Source organism: Archocentrus centrarchus, unplaced genomic scaffold (assembly GCF_007364275.1).
Source record: "Archocentrus centrarchus isolate MPI-CPG fArcCen1 unplaced genomic scaffold, fArcCen1 scaffold_24_ctg1, whole genome shotgun sequence".
Lineage (NCBI taxonomy): Eukaryota > Metazoa > Chordata > Actinopteri > Cichliformes > Cichlidae > Archocentrus > Archocentrus centrarchus.
The window spans coordinates 5602715-5628613 of NW_022060254.1; the positions used below are offsets into that span (position 1 = coordinate 5602715).

The 25899-nt window shown below is 42.5% G+C and overlaps 2 protein-coding genes across 2 annotated transcripts in view; both read right to left on the reverse strand.

The window, feature by feature from the left end:
- The window catches only part of LOC115775636 (NLR family CARD domain-containing protein 3-like), an 866494-nt gene that overhangs the window by 785199 nt on the left and 55396 nt on the right, over positions 1 to 25899 (reverse strand). The window lies entirely within an intron of this gene.
- Positions 2633 to 22919, reverse strand: LOC115775782 (uncharacterized). The gene is made up of 9 exons (XM_030723314.1): positions 22787 to 22919; positions 20476 to 20823; positions 19641 to 19973; positions 19430 to 19528; positions 18817 to 19143; positions 17254 to 17580; positions 5596 to 5937; positions 3065 to 3397; positions 2633 to 2948 (listed from the first exon to the last, which is right to left on the reverse strand). The coding sequence occupies exons 1-9, from the start codon at positions 22821 to 22823 to the stop codon at positions 2854 to 2856; spliced, it is 2241 nt and encodes a 746-aa protein (XP_030579174.1). The 5' UTR covers positions 22824 to 22919; the 3' UTR covers positions 2633 to 2853.

Genomic DNA, 25899 nt, shown 5'->3' on the forward strand with positions numbered 1-25899 from the left:
TGTGTGTGTGTGAGGAACTGCAGTTAACAATGAGGCTGTGACGTCTTTAGCATGCTGTCCGTCCTCAGCGCAGCCTCGCCCGGCGCTCCCCGGAGGCGAAGCCTCTACTTTAGCCCAGCTGTTAGCGCTGCTTCTCCCGCCACTCTGCCTCAGTCTGTGCGGTCTCCGGGTCCTCAGCCGTCTCCGATCATCGCTCATGCTCTTATCAATGAAGCCACTCATCATTCAATCCATGCTTTCCGACTCTGCGTGGGTTTATCTGCGTGATATTCCTCACACTGCGGTGCTGCTCCGTTCACACAGTTCAGAGCGAGCTGCTTACCGTTGATGAGGAGCAGGAACAGCAGCGGGACCTTCATCCTCCTCTAAAGACCTAAACCCGGTACAAAGTCCCGGTACAGCCTCTGCTACCCGAACGGAGGGACACCTGAGCGCAGCTGCTGCTGACATGAAGCACAACAGGTGTCCGAGTGAGGCTTCTTCTTCTTCTTTGGTGTGTAAAGGCAGACGGTAACCTGCGTGGCGCTCTTCCGCCTCCTGTAGGATGCTGCAGTCATTTAATCACACTGACCGGTCCACTTTCCCAGAAATCCTACCTGTGCTGGAACCCACAGAAGGACCGTTTCCTCCTCGTGTTCTGCCAGGTGATCATATACCTGCAAGATTCCCTGAAGCCGGTCCTGATGACATTCCCTGTTTTATTAGTGATAAGGGCTGACACTGAGTCACTGCATGTTAGCGTGTTGTTCCCACCCTGTCCAGTTCACTCCCATATAATTCCGACCTGCTCTCCCCGATTTTGCTTCCTGTAGCTATCACAGCATAATTTCTGTTCCCTACTTTTCCTCTTCCCTAATTCCTCTGATGTGCTCAGTCCTTCTCCCTCTTTGACTAAAGAACATTCCAGCATTCCTTCCTCTTCTTTATTGGACATGGCTGATTCTGTCCCATCCCTGAGCACTGGGCGGCTCCTCCTGTCACCTCCCATCTTAATCACCCCCACACGTCCCCTACTTGAGTCTGGCTTCCAGTTGTTCCACAGGAAGTTCTCCAATCATTTATCTTTGCTGGTCTCGTGGTTCTTCTTCTTCTCTCCTGTGCTGCTTATCCTGGATGAGATGCTGGAAGTTGTGGCTTCTTCAGACTAATCTGAATATTATTTCTCACTGTGTGACGGGCTGGTGCAGGTTGTGTTGTCATCTGTGTCCAGCAGAGGGCGGTGGAGTGACGTCACAGACAGCAGTCCAACAGCTGATCTGTAATGTCTGAACTTCCTGAAGTGTCTGCAGCCTCTAACAGGAAGGAAAGGAGCCTCAGAGCTCCCTTTATTACCTCCCCCAACACTGTTTATGAGGACGCTCCTCTCCATAATCACTGATTATCATTATGGAGAGATTTGAAAGTAAGAAGCAGAATCTTCAAAATAATGAATATTTTACAGAAGGCAGTGAAGCTGAAGGACAGGAGTCATATGTTCTATAGGAGAGGTTCTGTTGAGAACATGAGCTGCTGCATTTAGAACCAGCTGACATTAATAAAACAGCAGTAAATGAACACTTCACCTGTAAAGGTAAATTAAATATTCCTCACATAGAGATCGGGCTCTCAGATTTGCTCCTGCTGCTGCAGAGATGATCCAGAGGAACTCCTCCTTTATTCTGGCTTTCTGTGACTGACCTCAGATCAGATTTTCATTTATTTTTAGTCACATTTCCACTTTTATTTTTCAGAACTCTAAACATGAAACTTGATTTAAAATTCAGGAAACTTCTGATTATTCTGCCCAAACAAACACAAACCCTGATCAGATCTACACAAATCAGACAAACATTTCTACTGATCAGGTTTCTTTACCTGCTCTTCTTCACCTGTCAGTCAGAAATCTGCTCCCTGAGTTCACTCTTCACGTCACACATAGAACATAAAGTCTTCTCTGTAGTTCCACTTTTTCCTTCACACTTTGGATCCAGAGGGAATCCCACCTACAGACCCCTCAGGTTCCTGTTTCTCCTCTGTGACAGAATCCAAACAGGAAACCAGCATCGCCCACACAGGTGAGTCTCAGGTGAGTCTCAGGTGAGTTCTGCTCCAACACAAAACATATCTTGGAGGAAGTTATGTCACATTTGTGATGCAGGAATTAAACTGTTTGTTGATCACATCCATCAGACTGTAAACAGACAGTGTGATTAAAGCATGATGAAATACCTGCGTTCCTATTGGCTTCTGGCTGCAGACAGGAAATGACACCTTTTCAAAATAAAGCAGCAGAATCTTTGAATTAAAGCTGCTCATTTGTTTATTTCTTCCATTTTTATGTAGAAAAGTTAAAATGTTCACTGTGACGCCTTCAGGGCTTCGGGTTATCGAGACAATGTGACTCTGTGTTAAACGTGACCACAATAAGTCTGAAAATGAGTAACTCTAATGAAGTGATGTGTTTGTGGTTAGTGTTAATCTGCTCCTAAACTTCACTGAGTGACCTTAAAAAGTCTTCAAAGGTCTTAAATGTGAGTTTGCTGAAGCTGCAGGAACCCTGCTTTGATCCTCAAACACATCAGGAGCAGCTGCTCCATCACAAACACCACAGAAGAAGAACAACACTGGATCAGGTTAAAGGTCAGCAGCTGTTTTTATCTGCATTAATATCACAGGGACAGTGCATGTTCATGGACATCAGTACAAACGTAGAAGATGGAAAGCTGCCAGATTGGAGCTAAACTGCTCATTTCCATCTGTAGTCCCTGGGAGGTCACATGACTCTATCCAATATCCCAAAGACACACAGACACACAAGAACAGCCAGAGACACAAAGACAAATGACAACAATCCATTATAGTGAGTTAAAGTGATCACAGGTCTGATTGATCAGCCATCAGAGGAGTCGGATCAATGGAGCTGCTTCTGTTCCTGATGATCCCTGTTTGATCCTGGACCTGAGCTCTGCCTGCAGAGGAGACACAATACAGTCAGGCACACACACACACACACACACACACACACACACACACACACACACATACACACACACACACACACACACACACACACACACACACCTACCTTTGACTTTGAGCAGCACTGTTTTTTGTCTGATGATGTATCCATGAATCCAGACTCCACATCTGTATTCTCCACTGTCTCTCTCTGTGGGCTGTTTCAGGGTCCAGCTGAGGTCTCCAGTTTTCAGCAGGTCTTTATTGTCTTTATTCATCTTTGTTCGGTCTCTGTAAAACTGGTCCTGTTCATCAGGCTGGTCAGCGCCGTACTGATAAATGTAGACTGTCCTATATGAATTATGCCAGCACACCACTTTAGTAGCTTGAGGCAGGTTTTCTGTGGTTTTGAAGGGCAGCTGGACAGACTCCGCCCCCTCCTCCACCTCCACCTGACAGACTGAGAAGACAACAAACACAACTTGAGCTGTACAAAGTGTGATTGGTGCTCACAGAGTAGCATCATGTGACTGTTGTTGTGCACAGAATGAAGTGATGGAGTGGCGCCTCCTACAGGCAGAAACAGCTCATGGAGATCAATAATGATTCCAGCAGAAACAACGATGATCTCAATGAACCTCCCACCCAGCACATCATCTGTTTGAACAGTTGCCCTCTGGCCAATGAAAGCCCGTGGAGCCAGGCTAAGAAACTGCCTCTACCCTTGAGCCATGAAAACATTACACAACCTCTGATCTGGACATTTAATCTGTCAGTGTCTCCATCATGTGGATCAGCATTACCTCCATGTTTACAACTCTGTGCAATAGTTTTGTTTAGACATTGTGTCAGTAACACATTACTCTAATCTTTTTATTAACGAGTAATCTAATGTGTTACTATTTACAGTCCAGTAATCAGATTATAGTAACTTATCCAAGTCACTGTGTGTTACTATTTTTGTCATTTTCCTCAGTACAAAGAGTATTTTTGCTTTCTTCTTGCGTCTCGGGAAGTGACGTCTCACTGATACGACAATTCAGTCCCGCTTTCATCATGAGGACAATAACAGCACACAGACACACAAACAGAAACAATAGAGGGAAATACTGCTGAAATACTGACACTATTGTGAGTTTGTGTCAGCTAAAGATGACAATATCAAGGTTAGCTGTGCTCTCTGTGCGGTTGGACAGTGTGTAATAGAGGAAATGCTGCCCTTAAACACAGCTAAATCGCCCTCATTTCGTGGTTGTCATTTTTATGTTGGGGCAGCAGCATGTGTGTGTTTTTGTGTGTAATGTCTTTGCTTATATTGGTAAACAGAGTGCAGTCAGCATGATTTATGAAGGGCTTATATATAAAATGCAGAAATAACCTGTTTTCCAACAATCTTTAGGAGTCTGTGTTATTGTACCTACATTATAATCAATCCAGAGCTTTTTGGTCACTTCAAATATCTTTATAGATCTGTGATGTTATATTTGTTGTGATTTCTGCAGCTTTCTGAGCCAGATTTCTGTTTAAAAAGACATTTTTAGTGTCAGACAGTTTTTACCTCCATAAAATATGAATATATAAAAGTCACTTTGCCAAAAACTGAGTGCAGCTTTTACTTTGTGACAGAAAAGCTGTTTCTCACTCAAAATGACCTGATATCATTCATGAGAGATATGTTTGATATATGCTTCACAGATTATAGGTGATTCTGGCACAACACCAGCTGCTGATGAACAAATAAATAAATAAAGTAACTTGTAATGTAACTTAGTTAATCCTAAACTTAAGTAATCAGTAAAGTAATTAACTTACGTTTTAAAAGAGTAGTAAGATTATCTTTTTCAAGGTAACTATACCATCACTGGTACCTACTGTATCCAACTGCTGCTACTGTTGCTAATATCCAACACATATCTTTATCCAATCATACATATACATCCACACTCATATTCTTGTTAAGTGTATTTACTTACTGTGATATTCATCCTTAGCTGTGTAAATACAACAAACATTTGAGTACTAAGTGTTTTATTTATCTTATTCTATTCTATTAATATATACCTTTATACTTCTATAGCTGCACAATGGGAGAAGCACCTGTAATTTTATTATATATGATATATAATGACAATAAAGCCATTTTAACCAGAGAAAAACATCAGTCCACAGCTGAGTTTGTTTCCTGTGTCTAAAGTGGGAATATTTGAGTGTGATGACCAAATAAAGCTCATTTCCTTTTCCTGTCTGTCCTCCAGCAGCCTCAGCTTCTTCTTCTGCTCCTCTGGAGCTTCAAGCTGCTTCTCTTTAGAAGGAGACCTACAAACCTTTGCATCCAGCCACAAAGACCCCATGGGCACCTCTGGATCAGCAAACATCATTTTCACTTTCATTACTGTTGGACTTCACAATAAAAGCCTCAGAATGATGGCTGCTCCACCCTGACCTTTGACACCATCCAAATGATGGATCAAAGTGTTTGAATGATCTCAGCAGCTTTCAAACTCTTGGTATTTATACATTTAGACTGATTTGAACTCAACTAACAAAACTATTGATTTGATCCAAACTAAAATCATGTCAGAGGATTTTATTTGGAATTTATGGTCAAACATTTTTAACTGTCTTCTTTGACCTTTGACCTGTATCTACAGCACTGACCTTTGACCTTCAGCTCCACTTGTTTCCTCATTAGGATGTTTCCCTCCCTGTTGTAGACGGTGCAGGTGTAGGTGTTGTTGTCTCCATCTGTGGGGTACTTCAGGGTCAGACTGAGGTCTCCAGTTCTCAGCAGGTCTTCATTCATCTTCGTTCGGTCTCTGTAAGCCTGGTCCTGTTCTTCAGGCTGGTCAGAGCCGCTCTGATACACGTGGACTTTCCTGTTGTATTTGTAAAAGATGTAGCTGTCCATCCACTCCACTTTAGCATCTTCAGGTAGGTTTTCTGTGGTCCTGCAGGGTAGCTGGACAGACTCCACCCCTGACTCCACCTCCACCTGGGGGACTGAGAGGACAACACACACAACATGAGCTTGGATGGAGACAATTGTGTTACCTCTAACAGGCTGAATGTTGCTGCTTCACTGGGAGCTCACTGTTAGATAGAAAGTGTTCAGTGTGAAGAGGAGACACAGCAGAAAGATGAAGACTGACAGGAAGAAAGCAGTGAACAGACTGTTGGAGCTGCTGTTAGTGGGACAGGACTTTATTCAGTCTGTGAGGAGCAGATTGGACTTGATGAAGCAGAGAAACACAGTCTGAGTGTTTCTGTCACACTCACTTCATCACGGCTCAATATGAGAACATTTGGAACAATCTGATAGAAGCGTTCCTTTAGGCAAAACAGCAAGAAAACACTATGAAAACACCTGACTGCACACAAAACTGCAGTACTGCCAAACTGTACATAAAGTACGCAATGTAAAAGTACTTTTTGTGCAGAAACATTTTGGCATCAGTGTGATATGAAGCAATATTACTGCTGCACATGTTTCAGGCTGAGCTCAGTGGAAATCCTTTCTATGGTGTTGAATGTGCATTAATGCATCATATTCTATAACATAATACCTGGAATCAAAGGCTGAGCTCTGTGTAGGACAGATTACGTATTGATAATACTGAATTTCTAGGAAATTTTAAAAAAACCTAAAAAAATAAAAGTCAAACAACAAAAATCCATCTCCTTTAAGAACATTAAGAGTATTTGTAACAAGGTTTATAAAACTTCAAATAAAACTGACAGAGGAACAGCAGATGTAGTGAAAAATTGATGAATGATGGACGGACAATGGACTGACACCAGATGGCCTGGTACTGTAAAAGTTTTATTAGCTTTGCTGACTGTCATCATCAGTGGAGTTTAATAAAAGTGAAGTTCTTGTGTTCTGCCTAATTTTGTTTAACACATGTCTCTAATTGTTTTAAGTCTTCTTACTGGAAGCTTAAATTATTGAACACTTTCTGTAAATCCTATAATTTTCATTTCACTTCTCAAATATCACTGTGTTCGTCTGCTATATGACATATTTAACTGAAATTGATGATCCAAACAACCAATGATTTATAAAAGGAAAATCATGACAATTATCAGGGGTGCCCAAACTTTTTCATACCACTGTATCTTTCAACCTCACACACTAGCCTCAGGCTCCTTCCCCAGCAGAGAGGTGACATTCCATGTCCCAGTAGCCAGTCTCGATAGTCGGGGATCGGTCAGGCCTCCCCCTTGGCCACCACCCCACAGACACAGCACCCGACCCCTATGATGCCTCCTGCGGGCGGTGACCCTACAGGAGGGCGGGCCCATGTCATCTTTTTGGGCTGCGCCCGGCCAAGCACCATGGGCTAATGACCGGCCACCAGACGGTCTCCCTCAAGTTCCCTCCCCAGGCCTGGCTCCAGGGTGGGGCCCAGGTAACCCTATCCTATGTTTGAATCTTCAAATTGACAGTAAAATTTTATCCATCTAGTTTATGTTTTAAAAATACAACATTGATTAAGTTTTTATATTTCAGCAGGAGAAAATATTTAAGCCTAAAGGAGCGGGAACTCCCAGCGGCTGGTAACTGGAGTCAGCCATCTGACTGTGACTGAAGTGACTGTATCTGTAGGACAATGGTGTACCTCCCCTTGTCAGCTGCTCGTATGTTGATATTTTCATCCTTACTCGGGGCTGTGATGTCTCCTTTTCTTGAATCATGAGTTTGGATGGAGGAATTCTTGCACATCCTGATTTGCTCAGCTTCAGGTTGTGTTAGTTTGTTAACCCTTATTGCATTTTGTGGCTGTGATGAGATTCACCGTGGGCAGCTGTTGTGGGGATACAGGAAAACTGAGCCCTTTGGCTAAGACATCATGTTCTGGTTTAGTGGGGATCCTGTGTGATAGGTTCCACACCCACTTCTCTTTGCTGTCTCTGATTGTGGTGTCTTCCTGTTTGAGTCCAGATGATCCGGGTATTGACTGAGAAGCTGAGTATCATCTGCATATCAGTTTTCATTGTTATGCAGATGATACTCAGCTTTACCTATCAATGAAGCCAGATGACACATCAATTAGTTAAACTGCAGGAATGTCTTAAAGACATTAAGGCCTGGATGACCTCTAATTTCCTGCTTCTAAATTCAGATAAAACTCAAGTTCTTGTACTCGGCCCCACAAATCTTAGAAACATGGTGTCAAACCAGATACTTACTCCGGATCAATGTTCCCTCTAATTTTTCATGTGTCTGGGCATACACAAAAGCTCACTGAGCACACTGAGGACCACTGTGAGCAACATCGGATGTGCACGCTGTGGTTATGGGGAGCCATTTCATTCAAAATGAAATAAATAAATTCTGCTATTGATAAATTATTAATAAATATCCCCATGAAATAAAACAAAATATTTTTAAAATAAATTTTCATTATTATTTTTATTATTATTTTAAAACAGGAACTAGCCTGCAAAATATCGAACAGGAGAATAAGCAGGAGAAGAAGACAAGAATTGATGCCAATTTTTTGGCGGCCTTTTGCAGAAATTAGAAAGATCAGAAACATTTATTCAACTGATTTACAGTTTCTGAAAACAGAAGCATCTCAGACTTATTGAGAGAAGCTGCTAACCGTCTTGACGGAATGGTAGCGCGGCAGACCGGGTCCTTCGCAGTCCTTCGCAGGAAGACCGCAAAGGCTGGAAGTGAGCGGCTGTGAAATTGGACGGTCTAGTCTTCACATCAGACTCACCTGCCCTCACCTCTGCGTAGCTCATGTCGCCTAGCAACTGTGACAGTGCAAAGCACAGCTGTGTAAAAACAGCTGGTTAAACGGAGAACAAACTTTTGCTCCGTTTTGTGGTTTAATTTTAAATCTTTAATTCAAAATAAGCTGTTAAAACAAGCATAACACATTTCAACATCAAGGAATACAGCTGAGGGAATTATTAATTTTTAACTATATTAAGTGAGACATTAATGTTGAATAAAACTATCCAGTTATGATGCTTAACTTTAATTTCAGGCAAACCGATTTGCTCAGGAACAAATGAAACACTGAAACAAACCAAACACCAGCCGTTAGAGATCATCTGAGTGAGTTATATCTGTGTTTAACTTCCACTCAGCGCTGAAAGCCAGCGGGGGTTTGAAAAGGATGTGCTCGCAGTCGGACGTTCTCTCCGGCTAAAGCTCGCCTCGATAGGCCGGTCAGCTCACAGCCAATGAGGCGAGCTGCTGGTAGAGCAGGGGCAACGAACAGCTCCGAAAACAGCGGAGCACTTTTTGCAATTAAGCGATATCTTGATAAAATGAGCTGATATTTGAGGTTTACACATTTACATTCTCACCTGAAAACATCTTTTTTTTTTTATTTATTTATGTCACTAAAACATTTTTCATTTTTCAAAGTTTTTGGCCGCTATCCTCCGCTCTGGTCCAAGTCCGCCACTCCTGACCAGCGCCGCCCCACAGATAAAACTCCGCCCCCTCATTTTAATAAGAACATGAAATAAAAAGAGCTTCAAATGAAAAATGGGGTTAAAAAATAACAGTCACTGAAATACGTAAAATAGCTTTACAAAATAAAAGTGTCACAAAATAAAAATCCATTATAAAATAAATAAAATAAATAAATAAAAATAAATAAATCTTGAAATAAATTAAAATAAAATAATAAAAATAATAATGAAAATGTATTTTAAAAATGTTTTATTTCATGGGGATATTTATTTCATGGAATATTTATTAATAATTTTTCAATAGCAGTATTTATTTATTCATTTATTTCATTTTGAATGAAACGGCTCTCCATAAAGGGTCAGATTTCTTTTTGTGTGACAGCTCGTTCCTTTTCTCTCAGTGTTTTGCGCTCTCCTGCAATAATGTACCAATGTACCATCTTGAGTCTTCTTACAATTCCAACAGCATTCAAATGACTTTTCGGCTGAATGTGACGATTAAGGTAGCCCAACTTCCATTCAGTCCACATTTTTCCCTCTGAAAACTCGCTTGCTACTTTGGCTTCGCTGCATGTTTTGCAGAGCAAACTTTTCTTCCTGGAAAAAGAAAAAATCTCACCCAGTTTCACCGCTTGTTCGACAAGAAGTGCATTTCTTTTTTATTTTGGCTTTGTGAGTGGATGTCCCACTGCCGGTCCGCTTAGCCATGATAATGGGTTAGCATTCGCGTCTCTTAACTCCACCACACTGTTCTTACCTAGCTAACCTGCACGGTGCCACGGTGCATATGGGCAAGGCACGCACACACAATAGTATGCGATGATTGGCTGCATAGCGTAAGTGAACCGTATCATATCATTGGCTGAACACCTGACACTCACAGACTTACTACAAAATGGTATGGAAGTAAAATTTTATTGGTCTAATTAGTTTATGGTTTATGTTGGATTCAATTTTTTGTGCTGCATAGATTTTCTTGTGCGCTGAGAATGTGCAAGCAGTGCACGATTGCGCAGGCGCGCAGCTTAGAGGGAACATTGCTCTGGATGCCATTACTTTGGCCTCCAGTAACACTTTGGGAAATCTTGAAGTCATTTTTGACCAGGATTTGTCCTTCAGTGCACATATTAAACAAATATGTAGGACCGCTTTTTTGCATTTAAGCAATATTTCTAAAATTAGAAACATCCTTTCTCAGAGTGATGCTGAAAAGCTAATTCATGCATTTATTACTTCTAGGCTGGACTATTGTAATTCATTATCATCAGGCTGTCCTAAAAGCTCCCTGTAAAGCCTTCAGCTGATCCAAAATGCTGCAGCTAGAGTACTGAAGTTGTACTGAATCCCACGGGATCACGGCTGTTTAAGAGAAAACGGAGGTGTCTGTGGTTGCAAGCCATCAAATGTATTGATAAAAATTGGACTGAGGAGAGGATCAGAAATGCTCGTGTTTGAAGCGCCCATTTTATATCCGGTAAAGTTATTTATTTTCCGTTGTTTATACCGGGATGTCAGGTATCTAAAGTAAACAGCATTAGCTGGTAGGCTATTTGGCTTTTAAACTGTAGTGTAGCTGGCTATTTACAGGTGAGGCATTGCTGGACTCAGAGAGTCCTGATTTTTAAATTAATATTTAATCGCACTATAGATTACAAAATGCAGTGCCAGCCAAAAGTTCGAGCAGACTCACATATGAATGGTTGAGCGAGTCTCACAGTGTGACTGGAACAGTATATATATATTTTTTTCATTGTAAATCAATAATATCTGCAGCTGGAAAACTCTTAACAAGCTAGAAAAGCAGTTTGATGAAGTACTGACGCTGCCATGCAGGTACAATCTGCTGTGAGGACGTAGTTCTCTGACTTGTTTACAATGGCCCGAGCCTCATACACAGCGCTCCTGTTTCCTTGTCTTTGACTTGGAAGAACTTCTGCCTTCAAGACACGAAACTCAGACACTGTGTCATGATATTTGATGTTCGGTACACGGCCGCAAACATAATTGTAAGCATCCAGTGACTTATATGCGCTGCAACTTCTCTCAGGTATATACGCTGGGTTTCTCCACTAAATACACATATATCCGCCCACGGATACTGGGCCGCTTGCTAACATACCACAGGGATCGGAGTCAGTTGCTGGTTGTCAAAATTAATTTTTGCAGGTAGTTTTCACGATCTTTCGTTGATAATCCATTCTCGTACATTGAAACACTATTGAACTCCGCCGTACTTCCGTTTCCAAAATGCGCGCGCATCGCTACCTATGTCATCATTGTTTACAAACAGTAAATGGGTCTGTTGAGCTTGGTTGTGCAGCCTTCTTTCTTGCGTGTGGATGGACAAGCGAGACGTGACTCCATTTCCTTTTAGCTTATAGGCATATTTATTAAACCGAACAGGCTCCGTCAATACAGCCTCTCAAACAACACATATACAGCATAGGTTTCTCCATCCGATCCCCTTTGTTAACGGTTACCATTGTGAGAACAAACACATGAACATAATGATGTCACACTCCGACGTACCGTAAAGCGTCAACCAACATTCCCCATCTAATGAGCAAGGGCGCTACCAAAATAAAATAGTCACACTTAACAGGGTCTATATGAACTAGTCCTAAATAACACTGGAGATGGATTTTCTCTTCATCCCATCTGAATCTTGTCATTTGGACCTGATTGTTTTGATGCGCTTTGATAGCACATTGAAAATTCTCACAGTAACTTCTATTGCCACACTGACTGGACCAATGAAAAGCTGAACTGAAGCCCTCTGAAACTTGAAGGTTTTATGTTTTTGGACCATTAAGACTGGTAGGTCTGAACTGTGTTATATCTCTCAGGACAAAAGACGTTATTTTTTTATTAAAAAGAGGTGAAGAGTTTTTACATCAGTTTGTCCTTTTATATTATTGGACGATAAACTATGAAAAACATAAATGTACAGTTCTTAATGAGTCATGTGTAGTTTGAAAGAGCTCTTTGTGATCTTTAATGCAGCCGGTAAAACGGCTGCATGACCTCAGACACCTGTCTCCCCTGTTTGTATTTCTTGGATGGGTGTTCTGTTAACTGTAATTTCCCCATGGTGGGACTAATAAAAGGTATTTGTATTCTTAATTCAAACTTATAATTGAGACTCTTCAAGAGTTTGGAGCTTTATTTGGGTGTTTGTAAAGTTTCCTTTGAACTCTCAGGAATCTGCAGCAGTCTATTGGAAGCCTACTGGGGAACAGAGGGAGGAGCTTCTGTCAGACTCTTTCTGATGAGGAACTGAAGCCGCTCTCATGGTCTCATCAAATCCATCAGTCTCTGCTGTTAAGCATCATTAGCTGATGTCACTTTACTCAGCCTTTACTCAGTGCTTTTAAGGGTTAGCTTCCTGATGGATGCTTACCACACCCACCTACACCACACCACACTGATAAGCAGAGGCAGTTTAGATTATGTGGTTTCACAGCTGTTTTACTCTACAATGAAGCCATTTGGCAGTAAAATAAATCCTGTAGTTATTTTGTCCCATTCAATCTGATGTCCCAATCACCCCAAATTCAACCTGTTTAAAAATGTAACATTTGACTTGTGATCCATCATATGATTGGATATGAATCTGATACTGATATATTGATATCTTTATGTATTGTGAGCACAGTGAGTGGTGTAGTTATTGTTCCTCTTGTTACTTGTCAAGTGCTGTAGTTGGAGTGGTGAATGGGCTACCTCTTACATAGCACTTTTCTACACAACACGTTTGCATTTAGCCATTCATAGAAACACTTCCTTCAACAGCTAAGTGTTTACTATCTAACATTCACACACATTCATACTCTGGCAATTGCATCAGAGAGCAACACAGGATACTTTGGCATGCAAACTGGTGCAGTCAGGAATTGAACCGCCAACCTTGCAACCTTGCCTCCTTGCCTCCTGAGCCACAGTCACACCGTACTGTGTGCTTATGCTGATCATTTAGTTCAGGGTTTCATTTTGAATTCTGCTTTCATCATTTTTCATGTTTCCAGCATCTTTAGTGATTTTGAACTGTTTTCTGTGTCCTGTCCAAAGAGCTGGACTCACATGGACAGAGCAGCATTTACTGCAAAAAACAAAAAGCTGTGAACTGACTGAAGGTCATTTCAAACAAAGCATGTCAGACACACAGAGCTTTTTGCATCTCAACACTTCATATCAATTTGAAAAGGAATCAAGAAAACTTTTCCTAGTTTTCCAGTGTGTAGCAGCCGGCCAATGAGTTGACTTTCTATATTTAAGGCCTACAAACCTTTTCATCCAGCCACAAAGACCCCATGGGCACCTCTGGATCAGCAAACATCATTTTCACTCTCATTACTGTTGGACTTCACAATAAAAGCCTCAGAATGATGGTTTCTCTACCCTGACCTTTGACACCATCCAAATGATGGATCACAGTGTTTGAATGATCTCAGCAGCTTTCAAACTCTTGGTATTTATACATTTAGACTGATTTGGACTCAACTAACAAAACTATTGATTTGATCCAAACTAAAATCATGTCAGAGGATTTTATTTGGAATTGTTGATCATTGAAACTGCCTTTCTAATCATCTTCTGTTCATTTAAACAGTGATCCTCAAATCCAGGCCTTGTGGCCCAGCGTCCTGCAGCTTTTAGACGTGTCCCTGATCCGACACACCTGAATAAAATGGCTGAATTACCTCCTCAGTATGCAGTCAAGTTCTCCAGAGTCCTGCTAATGACTTCTAGTTTTGACTCAGGTGTGTTGAAGCAGAGACACATCTAAAAGCTGCAGGACACCAGGCCATGAGGCCTGGATGTGAGAATCACTGATTTAAACACACAGTTGCTCCAGTTGGGGTTTTTAATTTTTACTCAATGAACAAAATGACAAATGTTTAAAAGTAAACTCCAGTAAATTAATTAATAAACAGTGACTGAAGAAAATAACAGACAATTAAATAATACATTAGACAGAGAGCGACAGAAAGATAGTGTCAGACCAACTTCGCTGCCTTTTGGAATTATTCTCTGGAGCTTGAAAAAGGCGACTGGACTTCTTTTTGTTTCTTGAAGACGTTTCACCTCTCATCCGAAAGGCTTCTTCAGTTCTCAACCAAATGGTGGAGAGACCCAGGTATTTAAACCCCTGTGGGCGTAGTCCCATGGAGGTGGTTATGACCCTCTATTGATCATGTGCGTGAACACATGTGCCCAGGTGTGAAGAGGGCGTGGGTCATATTTAATCAGTGGTTTCAGTTGAAACCAATTTAGGACTCCGCTCCATTGTTTCCTGTGGCCTATTGAGGTCACTGGAACAAAGGTGTGAATGGGGGTTGAGACGTCTGGGAAGGGAGCTCAGGACAGCACTGTAAGCGGGGGAAAGTTGGTGACGTAATCCACCTCCTCTGTTCAATGATGGTTGTTCACAGTGGACATAGATGGCTTCTTTCACTCCTCTTTCAAACCATCTGTTTTCCCTGTCCAAAATGTGAACATTGGCATCCTCAAAAGAGTGCCCTTTTTCCTTCAGATGCAGATGTACTGCTGAATCTTGTCCTGTCGAGGTGGCTCTTCTATGTTGTGCCATTCGTTTGTGAAGAGGCTGTTTGGTTTCACCAATGTAGAGGTCCGAGCACTCTTCACTGCACTGAACAGCATACACTACATCGCTGATCTTGTGTTTGGTGGGTTTGTCCTTGGGATGAACCAGTTTTTGTCTTAGGGTGTGACTTGGTTTGAAGTATACTGGGATGTCATGCTTGGAGAAAATTCTTCTGAGTTTCTCTGACAAGCCTGACACATATGGGATGACAATGTTTTTCTTCTTGTCCTTCCTATTCTCTGTAGTTTGTGTTTGGCCTTCATTCCTGTGCATCTTAGCTGATTTGATGAAGGCCCAGTTGGGGTAACCGCATGTTTTGAGGGCTTTCTTAATGTGTGTGTGTTCCTTATGCTTCCCTTCTGCCTTAGAGGGAACACTTTCCGCACGGTGTTGTAGGGTCCTGATCACCCCAAGTTTGTGTTCCAGAGGGTGGTGGGAGTCAAAGAGGAGATACTGGTCTGTGTGTGTGGGCTTCCGGTAAACTTCAATGTTGAGGCTTCCATCTTCCTCGATAAGCACCGCATAGTCCAGGAATGGTAACTTGTTATCTCTGGTGTCCTCCCTGGTAAAACGTATGTATTTATCCACTGAGTTAATGTGACGAGTGAAGGCTTCTACTTCTTGGGTTTTGATTTTGACCCAGGTGTCATCTACATATCTGTACCAGTGGCTAGGTGCCACTGGTACAGATATGGTGCATCTTAGCTGGTTCATCAAATCAGCTAAGATGCACAGGAATGAAGGCCAAACACAAACTACAGAGAATAGGAAGGACAAGAAGAAAAACATTGTCATCCCATATGTGTCAGGCTTGTCAGAGAAACTCAGAAGAATTTTCTCCAAGCATGACATCCCAGTATACTTCAAACCAAGTCACACCCTAAGACAAAAACTGGTTCATCCCAAGGACAAACCCGCCAAACACAAGATCAGCGATGTAGTGTATGCTGTTCAGTGCAGTGAAGAGTGCTCGGACCTCTACATTGGTGAAACCAAACAGCCTCTTCACAAACGAATGGCACAACATAGAAGAGCCACCTCGACAGGACAAGATTCAGCAGTACATCTGCATCTGAAGGAAAAAGGGCACTCTTTTGAGGATGCCAATGTTCACATTTTGGACAGGGAAAACAGATGGTTTGAAAGAGGAGTGAAAGAAGCCATCTATGTCCACTGTGAACAACCATCATTGAACAGAGGAGGTGGATTACGTCACCAACTTTCCCCCGCTTACAGTGCTGTCCTGAGCTCCCTTCCCAGACGTCTCAACCCCCATTCACACCTTTGTTCCAGTGACCTCAATAGGCCACAGGAAACAATGGAGCGGAGTCCTAAATTGGTTTCAACTGAAACCACTGATTAAATATGACCCACGCCCCCTTCACACCTGGGCACATGTGTTCACGCACATGATCAATAGAGGGTCATAACCACCTCCAGGGGACTACGCCCACAGGGGTTTAAATACCTGGGTCTCTCCACCATTTGGTTGAGAACTGAAGAAGCCTTTCGGATGAGAGGTGAAACGTCTTCAAGAAACAAAAAGAAGTCCAGTCGCCTTTTTCAAGCTCCAGAGACTACTATGACCTGGATGACTGAGAATCTACACAGACTTTTGGAATTATGTTTATCTTGTTTATGACCTTCTCGGTCTCAGAGAAGAATATGTTTATCTTGTCCTCAAAGGTTTTGCCAAAACATGAACATCTGTGTCTGAGGAGTGAAGGGTGTGTGTAGGTCATCGTACTCTGTTGCTAAGGAGAATAAAACTGCCAAGTCATGATTAGGAGCATGTGAGAGGGGAAGGTGTGTGTGTGTCTTTTATGGAGCTTTTATTCCTGACTGGAGAAGCTTGTGCCATGATGCTGGAACAACCACTGGATGAACCAATCTGAGAAGGCCAAGTCTAAACCACGGCTCTCTGCAACTGTTTTTGAATTGATGGTGCTTGTAGTATAAAACTGTTATGTTTAGCTTAGAGCAGTGCTCTCCTGGGGAGGGAGCACAGGCAGCTGCTGGAAAGGCCTGTGTCTCTGAACAAGATTGGTCACATGTACATGTGATTTCTTCTGATTCTTTAATACATTAAATGTTTTAATTTAAATGTTTTAGGTGTCCTCCTTCACAAATAAAAACAGGCACTGACACTCTACCTCACATTTTTTGCTTTTAGAGAAAAAACATCAAAGAATTCAGATTATTTGAAGGAAATGAAACTAGATTCAAATTAAAACATTTCAGAGAAGAAACCTTTGACCTGTATCTGCAGCACTGACCTCTGACTTTCAGCTGCACTTGTTTCCTCATCAGGATGTTTCTCTCCCTGTTGTAGACGGTGCAGATGTAGATGTTTCTGTCTTCATTTATGGGGTGTTTCAGGGTCAGACTGAGGTCTCCAGTTCTCAGAAGGTCTTCATTCATCTCTGTTCGGTCTCTGTAATCCTGGTCCTGTTCTCCAGGCTGGTCAGAGCCGCTCTGATACACATGGACCTTCATGTTGTCTCTGCCCGTCCACTCCACTTTAGCATCTTCAGGCAGGTGAACTGTGGTTTTGAAGGGCAGCTGGACAGACTCCACCCCTGAATCCACCTCCACTTGGGGGACTGAGAGGACAGCAAAGCACAACATGAGCTTGGATGGAGACATTTGTGTTGCCTCTAACAGGCTGAATGTTGCTGCTTCACTGGGAGCTCACTGTTAGATAGAAAGTGTTCAGTGTGAAGAGGAGACGCAGCAGAAAGATGAAGACTGACAGGAAGAAAGCAGTGAACAGACTGTTGGAGCTGCTGTTAGTGGGACAGGACTTTATTCAGTCTGTGAGGAGCAGATTGGACTTGATGAAGCACAGAAACACAGTCTGAGTGTTTCTGTCACACTCACTTCATCACAGCTCAATATGAAAACATTTGGAACAATCTGATAGAAGCGTTCCTTTAGGCAAAACAGCAAGAAAACACTATGAAAACACCTGACTGCACACAAAACTGCAGTACTGCCAAACTGTACATAAAGTATCCAAAGTCAAAGTAGTTATTGTGCATAAAGATTTTGGCATCAGAGTGATATGGAGCAATATTACTGCTGCACATGTTTCAGGCTGAGCTCATTGGAAATCCTTTCTATGGTGTTGAATGTGCAGTAATGCATCATATTCTATAACATCAGATGATTGTAGTGGCTGTCCTGTGAGGAGCAGCAGGTCTAAAGAAACTGCTGTCAATGAGCTCACAAACACAGGCCTACAGCTGGATTTGAAACAGTAGATTCAATGTGAAATCCAAACTCACAGCTGGATTCAAAGGCTGAGCTCTGTGTGACATGGTTACCTGTCAGTATCTACAGGGGGTTCAAATATGAAGGAAACATGAAGGTGGTGGATCAGAAACACAGCTGCTTCAACTTCATACATTCAGTCAACCAAGAGATTTCTCACAGATGTTAATGTGAAAGTGCTGCTGAGCCTCCACCTGTTCAACTTCCTCTCTGATGAAAGCAGCTCTGTCTGTTTGCACACAAGACGAGCATTCAGAAGTGCATCCAGCTCTGATCTATCACTAACAGCTGTCTCCCTGCTCTCCTGTCTCTCTCTCTCACTGGACTGTCCAATAAAGACAGACATCTTTAACTGACAGCAGTCGCTGTTTCGGCTGCTTCAAAGAGCTTTGGACACAAATATGAGCATTTAGTCCAACAGTTCATCTGCTCAAGCTTTTACATTTGGTAGAAAATCAAAGAAACAGCCACAAACATCAGACATGCTAACACTGTAAAATTATTGGATGGAGCTGACTGATACTGAACCACCATCATGACCTCTGACCTGTATCTACAACACTGACCTCTGACAGTGAGCAGCACTTCTTTCTTCATCAGGATGTTTCCCCTCTTGTTGTAGGCGGTGCAGGTGTAGGTGTTTGTGTCTCTGTCTGTGGGGTGTTTCAGGGTCAGACTGAGGTCTCCAGTTTTCAGCAGGTTTCTCTTCACCTTCGTTTGGTCTCTGTAAAAGTCGTCCTGTTCTCCAGGCTGATCAGAGCTGCTCTGATACATGTGGACCTTCCTGCTGTCTCTGTCCTTCCACTCCACTTTAGCATCTTTCAGCAGGTGAACTATGGTTTTGCAGGGCAGCTGGACAGACTCCACCCCTGAGTCCACCTCCACCTTGTAACCTGAGAGGACAACAAAGTACAACATGATGACATCATCAGCAGGTCTGATGGTCACATTTCTCAGCTTTCAGAGACTGTTTGAATTTTTCTGATAGGACAAACAGTCACATAATTATGGTAATTCAAAGTTCCTCTGATTAGCTGCCTCAGCAGTGAAACACTTGGTTTAAACAGCTGTTCATGGCAGGTATATAGTAGGGGCATGTAACAGGTGCTTCAGCAGCAATTGCCTAACGCTATAAAGTTAACCATCTGCATTATGGGTAGTGTAGTCGGTGAGACTCACCTGACATAAAATAGTGCCGAAAATAAAATAAAAGACCTCCAGAAACCAGAAGAAGAAAGGGGAGAACTAGGAGAGCTCTGGACCGGGGTGGAAATGGTTCTGTGGAGAAACATAAAAACAAACAAACAAACAAACAAGCATATACATTACAGCACTGACTTCTGATGTGTGTTTGCATTTCTGACCTCTGGTCTGTATCTGCATCACTGACCTTTGACCTGCAGCACTACTTTGTGTCTCAGGATGTCTTTGTCCCTGTAGATGGTGCAGATGTATCCTCCTGTGTCTCTCTGTGTGGGCTGTTTCAGGGTCAGACTGAGGTCTCCAGTTCTCAGCAGGTCTTCATTCATCTTCGTTCGGTCTGTGTAAAAGTCATCCTGAGCCATAAGGTGGTCACTTCTGTTTAAATACACATGGACCATCATTAGTCCTCGGTCAGAGCGAGTCCACTCCACCCTGGTGTCCTCAGGCAGGTCAGGTGTTGTTTTGCAGGGCAGGATGACAGACTCTGAGCCTTCCTCCACCTTCACCTCCACCTGCTGGTCTGAGAGGACAATAAACCACAATATGAGCTGTAGAAGCAGCAGCAGTCACACTGATGGGAACTGGAGCCCAGCTGAGGATCTACACTCCTGACCTCTGACCCCGTCCTGTACCCAGTAATAATATACTAATATCCTTCAACTCTACAAACTGGTTGGCATAAAAACACTGAGTTCGACACCCTTCTATAAAACCAAACAAAGTCAGCTGATAATTGTAAATACATTTACAGAAGTGTGAGTGTTGAAGCTCCCTGAGCTAAGCACACACTTCTGCACACAAGCTGAAAGACCTGATGTTCCAGCTGTAAGATCATCTCCTGCTGTTTGTTCATATTGTGCTGTTTCCACTGAGGTCAGATATGTGGTAAATGTTGCTGCTGGTTTCATCAACACTTTCAGAACACTTTAGGAAACACTTTGCTTCAGTTTAACCTCTGACCTTTGCCTACAGTATTGACTCATGACCTTTAAGCACAGCAGGTTCTGGAGTTTGCTTCTGACCTTTGACCTGCAGCTGGATGTCTCTCAGTCTCCGTTCTTCTCTTCCAGCACTGATGGAGCAGGTGTAGCTGCCGCTGTCGGTCATTATGGGGTTCCTCAGAGTGAGGCTGAAGTCTTTGGTGATCAGAGCGTAAGGACTCATTGATGTGCGTCCGCTGTAATGCCGGTTTTGTCCTCTAAGATCATCTCCTCCTTCTCCTCGTAGGTGCACAGATTTGGGATCCAGATCTTCGCGAGTCCACATCACTGCGGGGTCCTCAGGTATAAAACCTAAGTATATACAGGACAGCAGGACAGACCTTTCCCCCTCATTCACCTCCAACAGCACAGCCAGGGCATGCTGGGAAACTGTGAGGACACACAAACAGAAACACAAATAGATTTTTGGGGTTTGAACCAGTGTTGAAATGATGAACTGGAAGTAGAATCATTTTCTGTGACCAGTTTTACAACCACACTAAGAAACAATCAAGCTAAATCATCAACACTCAAATCAGTGAAATGAGCATTTAACCTTTAAATATTTAAAATGGGAGCTGATCTACTGACAAATCACCCATAAACACAGACACACATATTTCATTTCAACAATGAAAGCAGCACAAAATATATACAAAGAAAATAAAGAGAGTTTATTGTGTGACCACTGAACTGTTGACCAGCACTGTCACAAACCTGAATAAAGAAACTTAAATGAAGCTTTATCTGCATTATGTCAGTTTTATTTCTAGAGCACATTAAAAAGCAAAGCTGACCAAAGTGCTTTACAGGTTAGCTAAAAACAAGATGAAACCATGCACTGATAAAATAAATACAATAAAACAAAACATAAAAACAAATAAATGTGACAAAAAACAAACAAACGAAGTAAACCGAAAGACACGACAATCGAGACAAAACCTGGTGAGACTGTCATGGAAATTTTGACATTCTGCTCTATCTGTGTTAAACGTGACTGACTGAATGGAAGGCTCATAGTATCATAGATACAATTCTCTATTACAAGATATACTCATCTGTACAAGTTTCATTTGGTTGAAATTATATTCTGTACAGTGGTGGGTAGATAAACTATTCCTATAAATCAGAGGTCACTAATAGGCGGACCTCGGTCCAGATCCGGACCGAAGTGATGTGTCATGCGGACTGAAACCTAATACCAAAACAGAAATGATCACTTAAAATCTTCTTGAGCGCTTTCCGGTTTACCGGCGCAGCTTTTACAGTACTTACGGTAGTTGTGAAGCCAAGGAAACCCACTGACCAATCGCATGCGAGTTTGGCTATACCACGTGATACCACCAAACTGGTTCCAGCCTGTCGGTAAACTTTGGAACAAAGCGAGGCCGGACGAGAGTTTGGCCAGGAAAAGACAACAATAGAAGGAAATATAGTGACACATAGCAAGAGACACAGCCGGGCGAGACAGAGGAGATAAACTGATAGTTGGGACTGACTCTGACTACATTCAAGCCCACACTTAAAATTCTGGCAGGACAGGCAAGAGCTCACTTCTGTCACTGAACACAAAGAAATAAGTGATTGCCTAAAAATGTTCAGTTATTAAATAAGTTCAGATTTAAAGTCTTTAAATAATTTGAGACGGTTGAGTGCAGATGTTAAACATGAAAATGTAAATCAAGCTTTTCCTTTATTTCTTCTGAATGAGACCACATTAAAAATCAGAAATTAGAAATGTGCAGCTCTTTGTTTCATGACAAATATACTGAATTCATTTCATTTGATAGGCAACTCAGTACATGCAGATATTGATACAACTACTTAGCTATATATATATATATATATATATATATATATATGTCTGTGTGTGTGTGTGTGAATGCTTCATCTGTTTACTTCATGGTTTGTGGCAGCGGCTGCTGAAACACCGCCAGCAGTTGTTGTGGGTCACCGATGCTGTTTATCGGTGGATAAACGCAGAGCCGGTCCTGAGCTACTAAACGCATTTGGTGGAGCGCCGGTCGGAGCTCAGAGGCTGAATCAGCTCGGCTCAGACTCGGAACGCAGGGTCGAGAATTCCTACCGGAACTCCTTTAGCCCGGTTACTGAGCTCTGCCAGGTCGGAAGGATCCGATCTCTGCCTGCAGCTTGTTAGTCCGGGTCCTGGTCTGTTTCAGAGCCTCCTACGTACTTTCGCAGTTAAAGCAGCGTAGCATGAAATCGGTATTTTCCGCCACTGCTTGAATGATCTCAGAGTGAGCTGCGCCTCAGCCTGACGCTTCCGCCTTCAGAGGACTGAGACTGCGGAGCTGCAGCAGGTGAACAAACGGGCTCACACGGAGCTTCTTACCTTTCAGGAAGAGCAGGAACACCGCCAACATCTTCATCCTGTTTTAAAGGGCTGAAACCGCCACAAAATCCCGGTAAATCCTCCGCTGACCGAACGAACGCACACCTGGATACACCTGCAGCTCCAAACCACACCTCACGCTCTTTGACGCACAAAGGAAAGTTTACTTTCGGTTTCACAGACGGTGATCAGTGATTCTAACAAATGTGTGTGAAGAGGCACATTTTAAAAAATATTTTATGTCTTTATATAATTTCTTAATCTATAACCAGGAATAAAAGCAGCTCAGCCCCCTAAACAAGGAGAAGCAGAAACCAAACCAGGCAGAGTGGTGAGTCCAAACATCACAACACAGGAAGGTGACACAGATGGAGGGAGAGATAGAGAAGTCTCTGATGTAAACTCATGACCCCTCCACCCCGCCTGTGTTTCCTGTAAGCAAGTTAAATAATCAGCATGATATCCATGTCCACAAAGATTCAGAGCTGGTATGATTTTTTTTTTTTTGTATAGTTGTTGATTTATTTTCCATGGCAGTAAAACTCTGGAGCAGTGTGAACAGATCCAGTGAAAATGAGCCAACAAAGCTTGAACAGAAAAGAAAGAGCAGGTGCGGAGAACCTGGATATTAAAAAAAGGTTTAATGTCCAATTCAACCAATATTTGCTTTCTCATATAGAGTCCCAGCAGGGCTGCAGGGTTTGTGTGTGGATACAAAGCTAAATACAAGTTTATTATTCTGTTAGTAATGCATGTTCTCTGAGACGGGACTTTTAAAATAACTGATTTAGGAGTTTGTAACTCACTTCAGGCTGCTTCTTACTGCATGAATGCACTCTCTACAAGCCTGGTTTCATCCTCAAACACTGTGATAATCAATGGAGAATAATCCATCTGTGGAGTCTGATCATTGTTTCACCCTGCAGAGGAGACACATGACTGTCAGACACTCACAACTCACATCTGTATTCTCCTGTGTCTCTCTCTGTGGGCTGATCCAGGGTCAGACTGAGGTCACCAGTTAAATGGTAAATGGACTTGTTCTTATATAGCACTTTTCTACTCTGAGCACTCAAAACACTTACACAGCACGTTTACATTTCCCCATTCATACAAGCACTTCCATGAGTATCTGAGCTAAGTGCTTTTATTATCTAACATTCACATACATTCATATTCTAACGCTTGGGTTGGAGAGCAACTTGGGATGCAGCCCGGAGCAGCCAGGAATTGAACCGCCACCCTGCAGCTCAGTAGGTGACCTGCTCCCCCTCCTGAGCTACAGCCACCACAGTTCTGAGCAGGTCTTCATTCATCATTGTTCAGTCTCTGTAAACCTGGTGCTGTTTGTCAGAGCCGTTCTCATACATCCTATCACTGTTGTCCCACCAAGCCACTTTAGCATCTTCAGGCAGGCTTTCTGAGGATTTGCAGGGCAGCTGGACAGACTCCACCCCTGAATCCACCTCCACCTGAGAGACTGAGAGGACAACAAACATGAGCTGCTGTACACACAGCAGCAGTTGATTTATGTTCACAGAGCTCACACACACACACAGATTGCAGTACTGACCTCTGACTGTAGACGGTGCAGGTGAAGGTCTTGGTGTCCCAGTCTGTGGGCTGATCCAGGGTCAGACTGAGGTCTCCAATTCTCAGCGGGTTTTCACTGATCTTTGTATCAGAGCCGTTCTGATACAGGTGGACCTTCAAGTTCTGATTGTAACTGCAGGTCCACTCCACTTTAGCATCTTCAGGCAGATGAACTGTGGTTTTGAGGGAAAGCTGGACAGACTCCACTCCTGAATTCACCTCCATCACCTGGGGAACTGAGAGGACATCAAAGCACAACATGAGCTGTACAGACAGCTGCAGCTGATTTGATTCTTCCTCTTATCCTTTTCACAGTCGTGGGTGTCATAGGGTGAGAGGCAGGGCACACCTGTACAGGTCACCAGGCTGTCGCAGGGCCAAGAAACTACCGTTCACACCTACGAGCAATTTAGAGTTTCCAATTAACCTAACCCAGTAACTGCATGTCTTTGGACTGTGGGACTGTGGAGCTTACTTTATTTTGAAGTCCACAGTATGCCTTTATGACCTGTGGCATAACACAGAAGTATAATCCTCTGGAACTGCAAAGTAACAAGTACATTGCCTTAAACTGTTGAGTACTTAAACACAGTGTGGTGGGACTTTTTTTAATGCTTCTTACTCATAATTTTGGTTTCTTTAAATCACCTTTATAAAGATTTAAACATTAATTATGCGTCTTAAAAACCTGACCCAATCAGCACTGAGAACAGTCTTCATTAAAAAGTTTTTATTACCTGATCACTGCTATCATCATTTGAGGCTCCGCCCCCCACGCCAAAACAGGGCCAAAAGTTTGAACTCGAAAAAAAAAATTGAAACTGCAAAAAAAAAATCTGAAAGTGAAAAAAAAAAAACTTGAATCTGAAATGTAGTTTTGAAATATATTTTTTTAGTTTCACATCTTTTTTTTCAGTTGCAAAACTTTTTTTCATTTTCAAACTTTTTTTTTTTGGTTGCAAAACTTTTTTTTCCTGTTTAAATTTTTTTTTCAGGTTCAAAATAATTTTTCAGTTTCAATTTTTTTTTTTTTCGAACAAACTTCATGGCCCCAATTTAGCTCCATATGAAACCGTCACAAAGTCCCGGTAAATCCTCCGCTGACCGAACGAACGCACACCTGGATACACCTGCAGCTCCCGACCACACTTTACTCTCCAGGTGTGACACACAGGGAAAGTTTATGTTGACAGGAAATGTCTGTGTGTGGCAGATGGTGAGCCGTGATTCTTCTATTTTTTTTTTTTTTAAACCTGTCAGCTTAAGCAAGCAAATTTATCATGCATGTTGTAGCAAACACCACTGCTGTGCCAAGAGGAGCTGCAGGCTCCTCCTGTTAGTTGTTTTTTCCTTTATTTTCTTTATTTACAAGTTCAAATGGCATAGCCCAACAACACCGGAGGCAACAGGTGGGAAGTCAGGGTGGTGTCCCCAACTGCTCCATCTGTAACAAAATACAGAAACGCACACACAAGCCCCCCCTCCCCACACACACAACATACAGCACCTGAAAGAGAAGA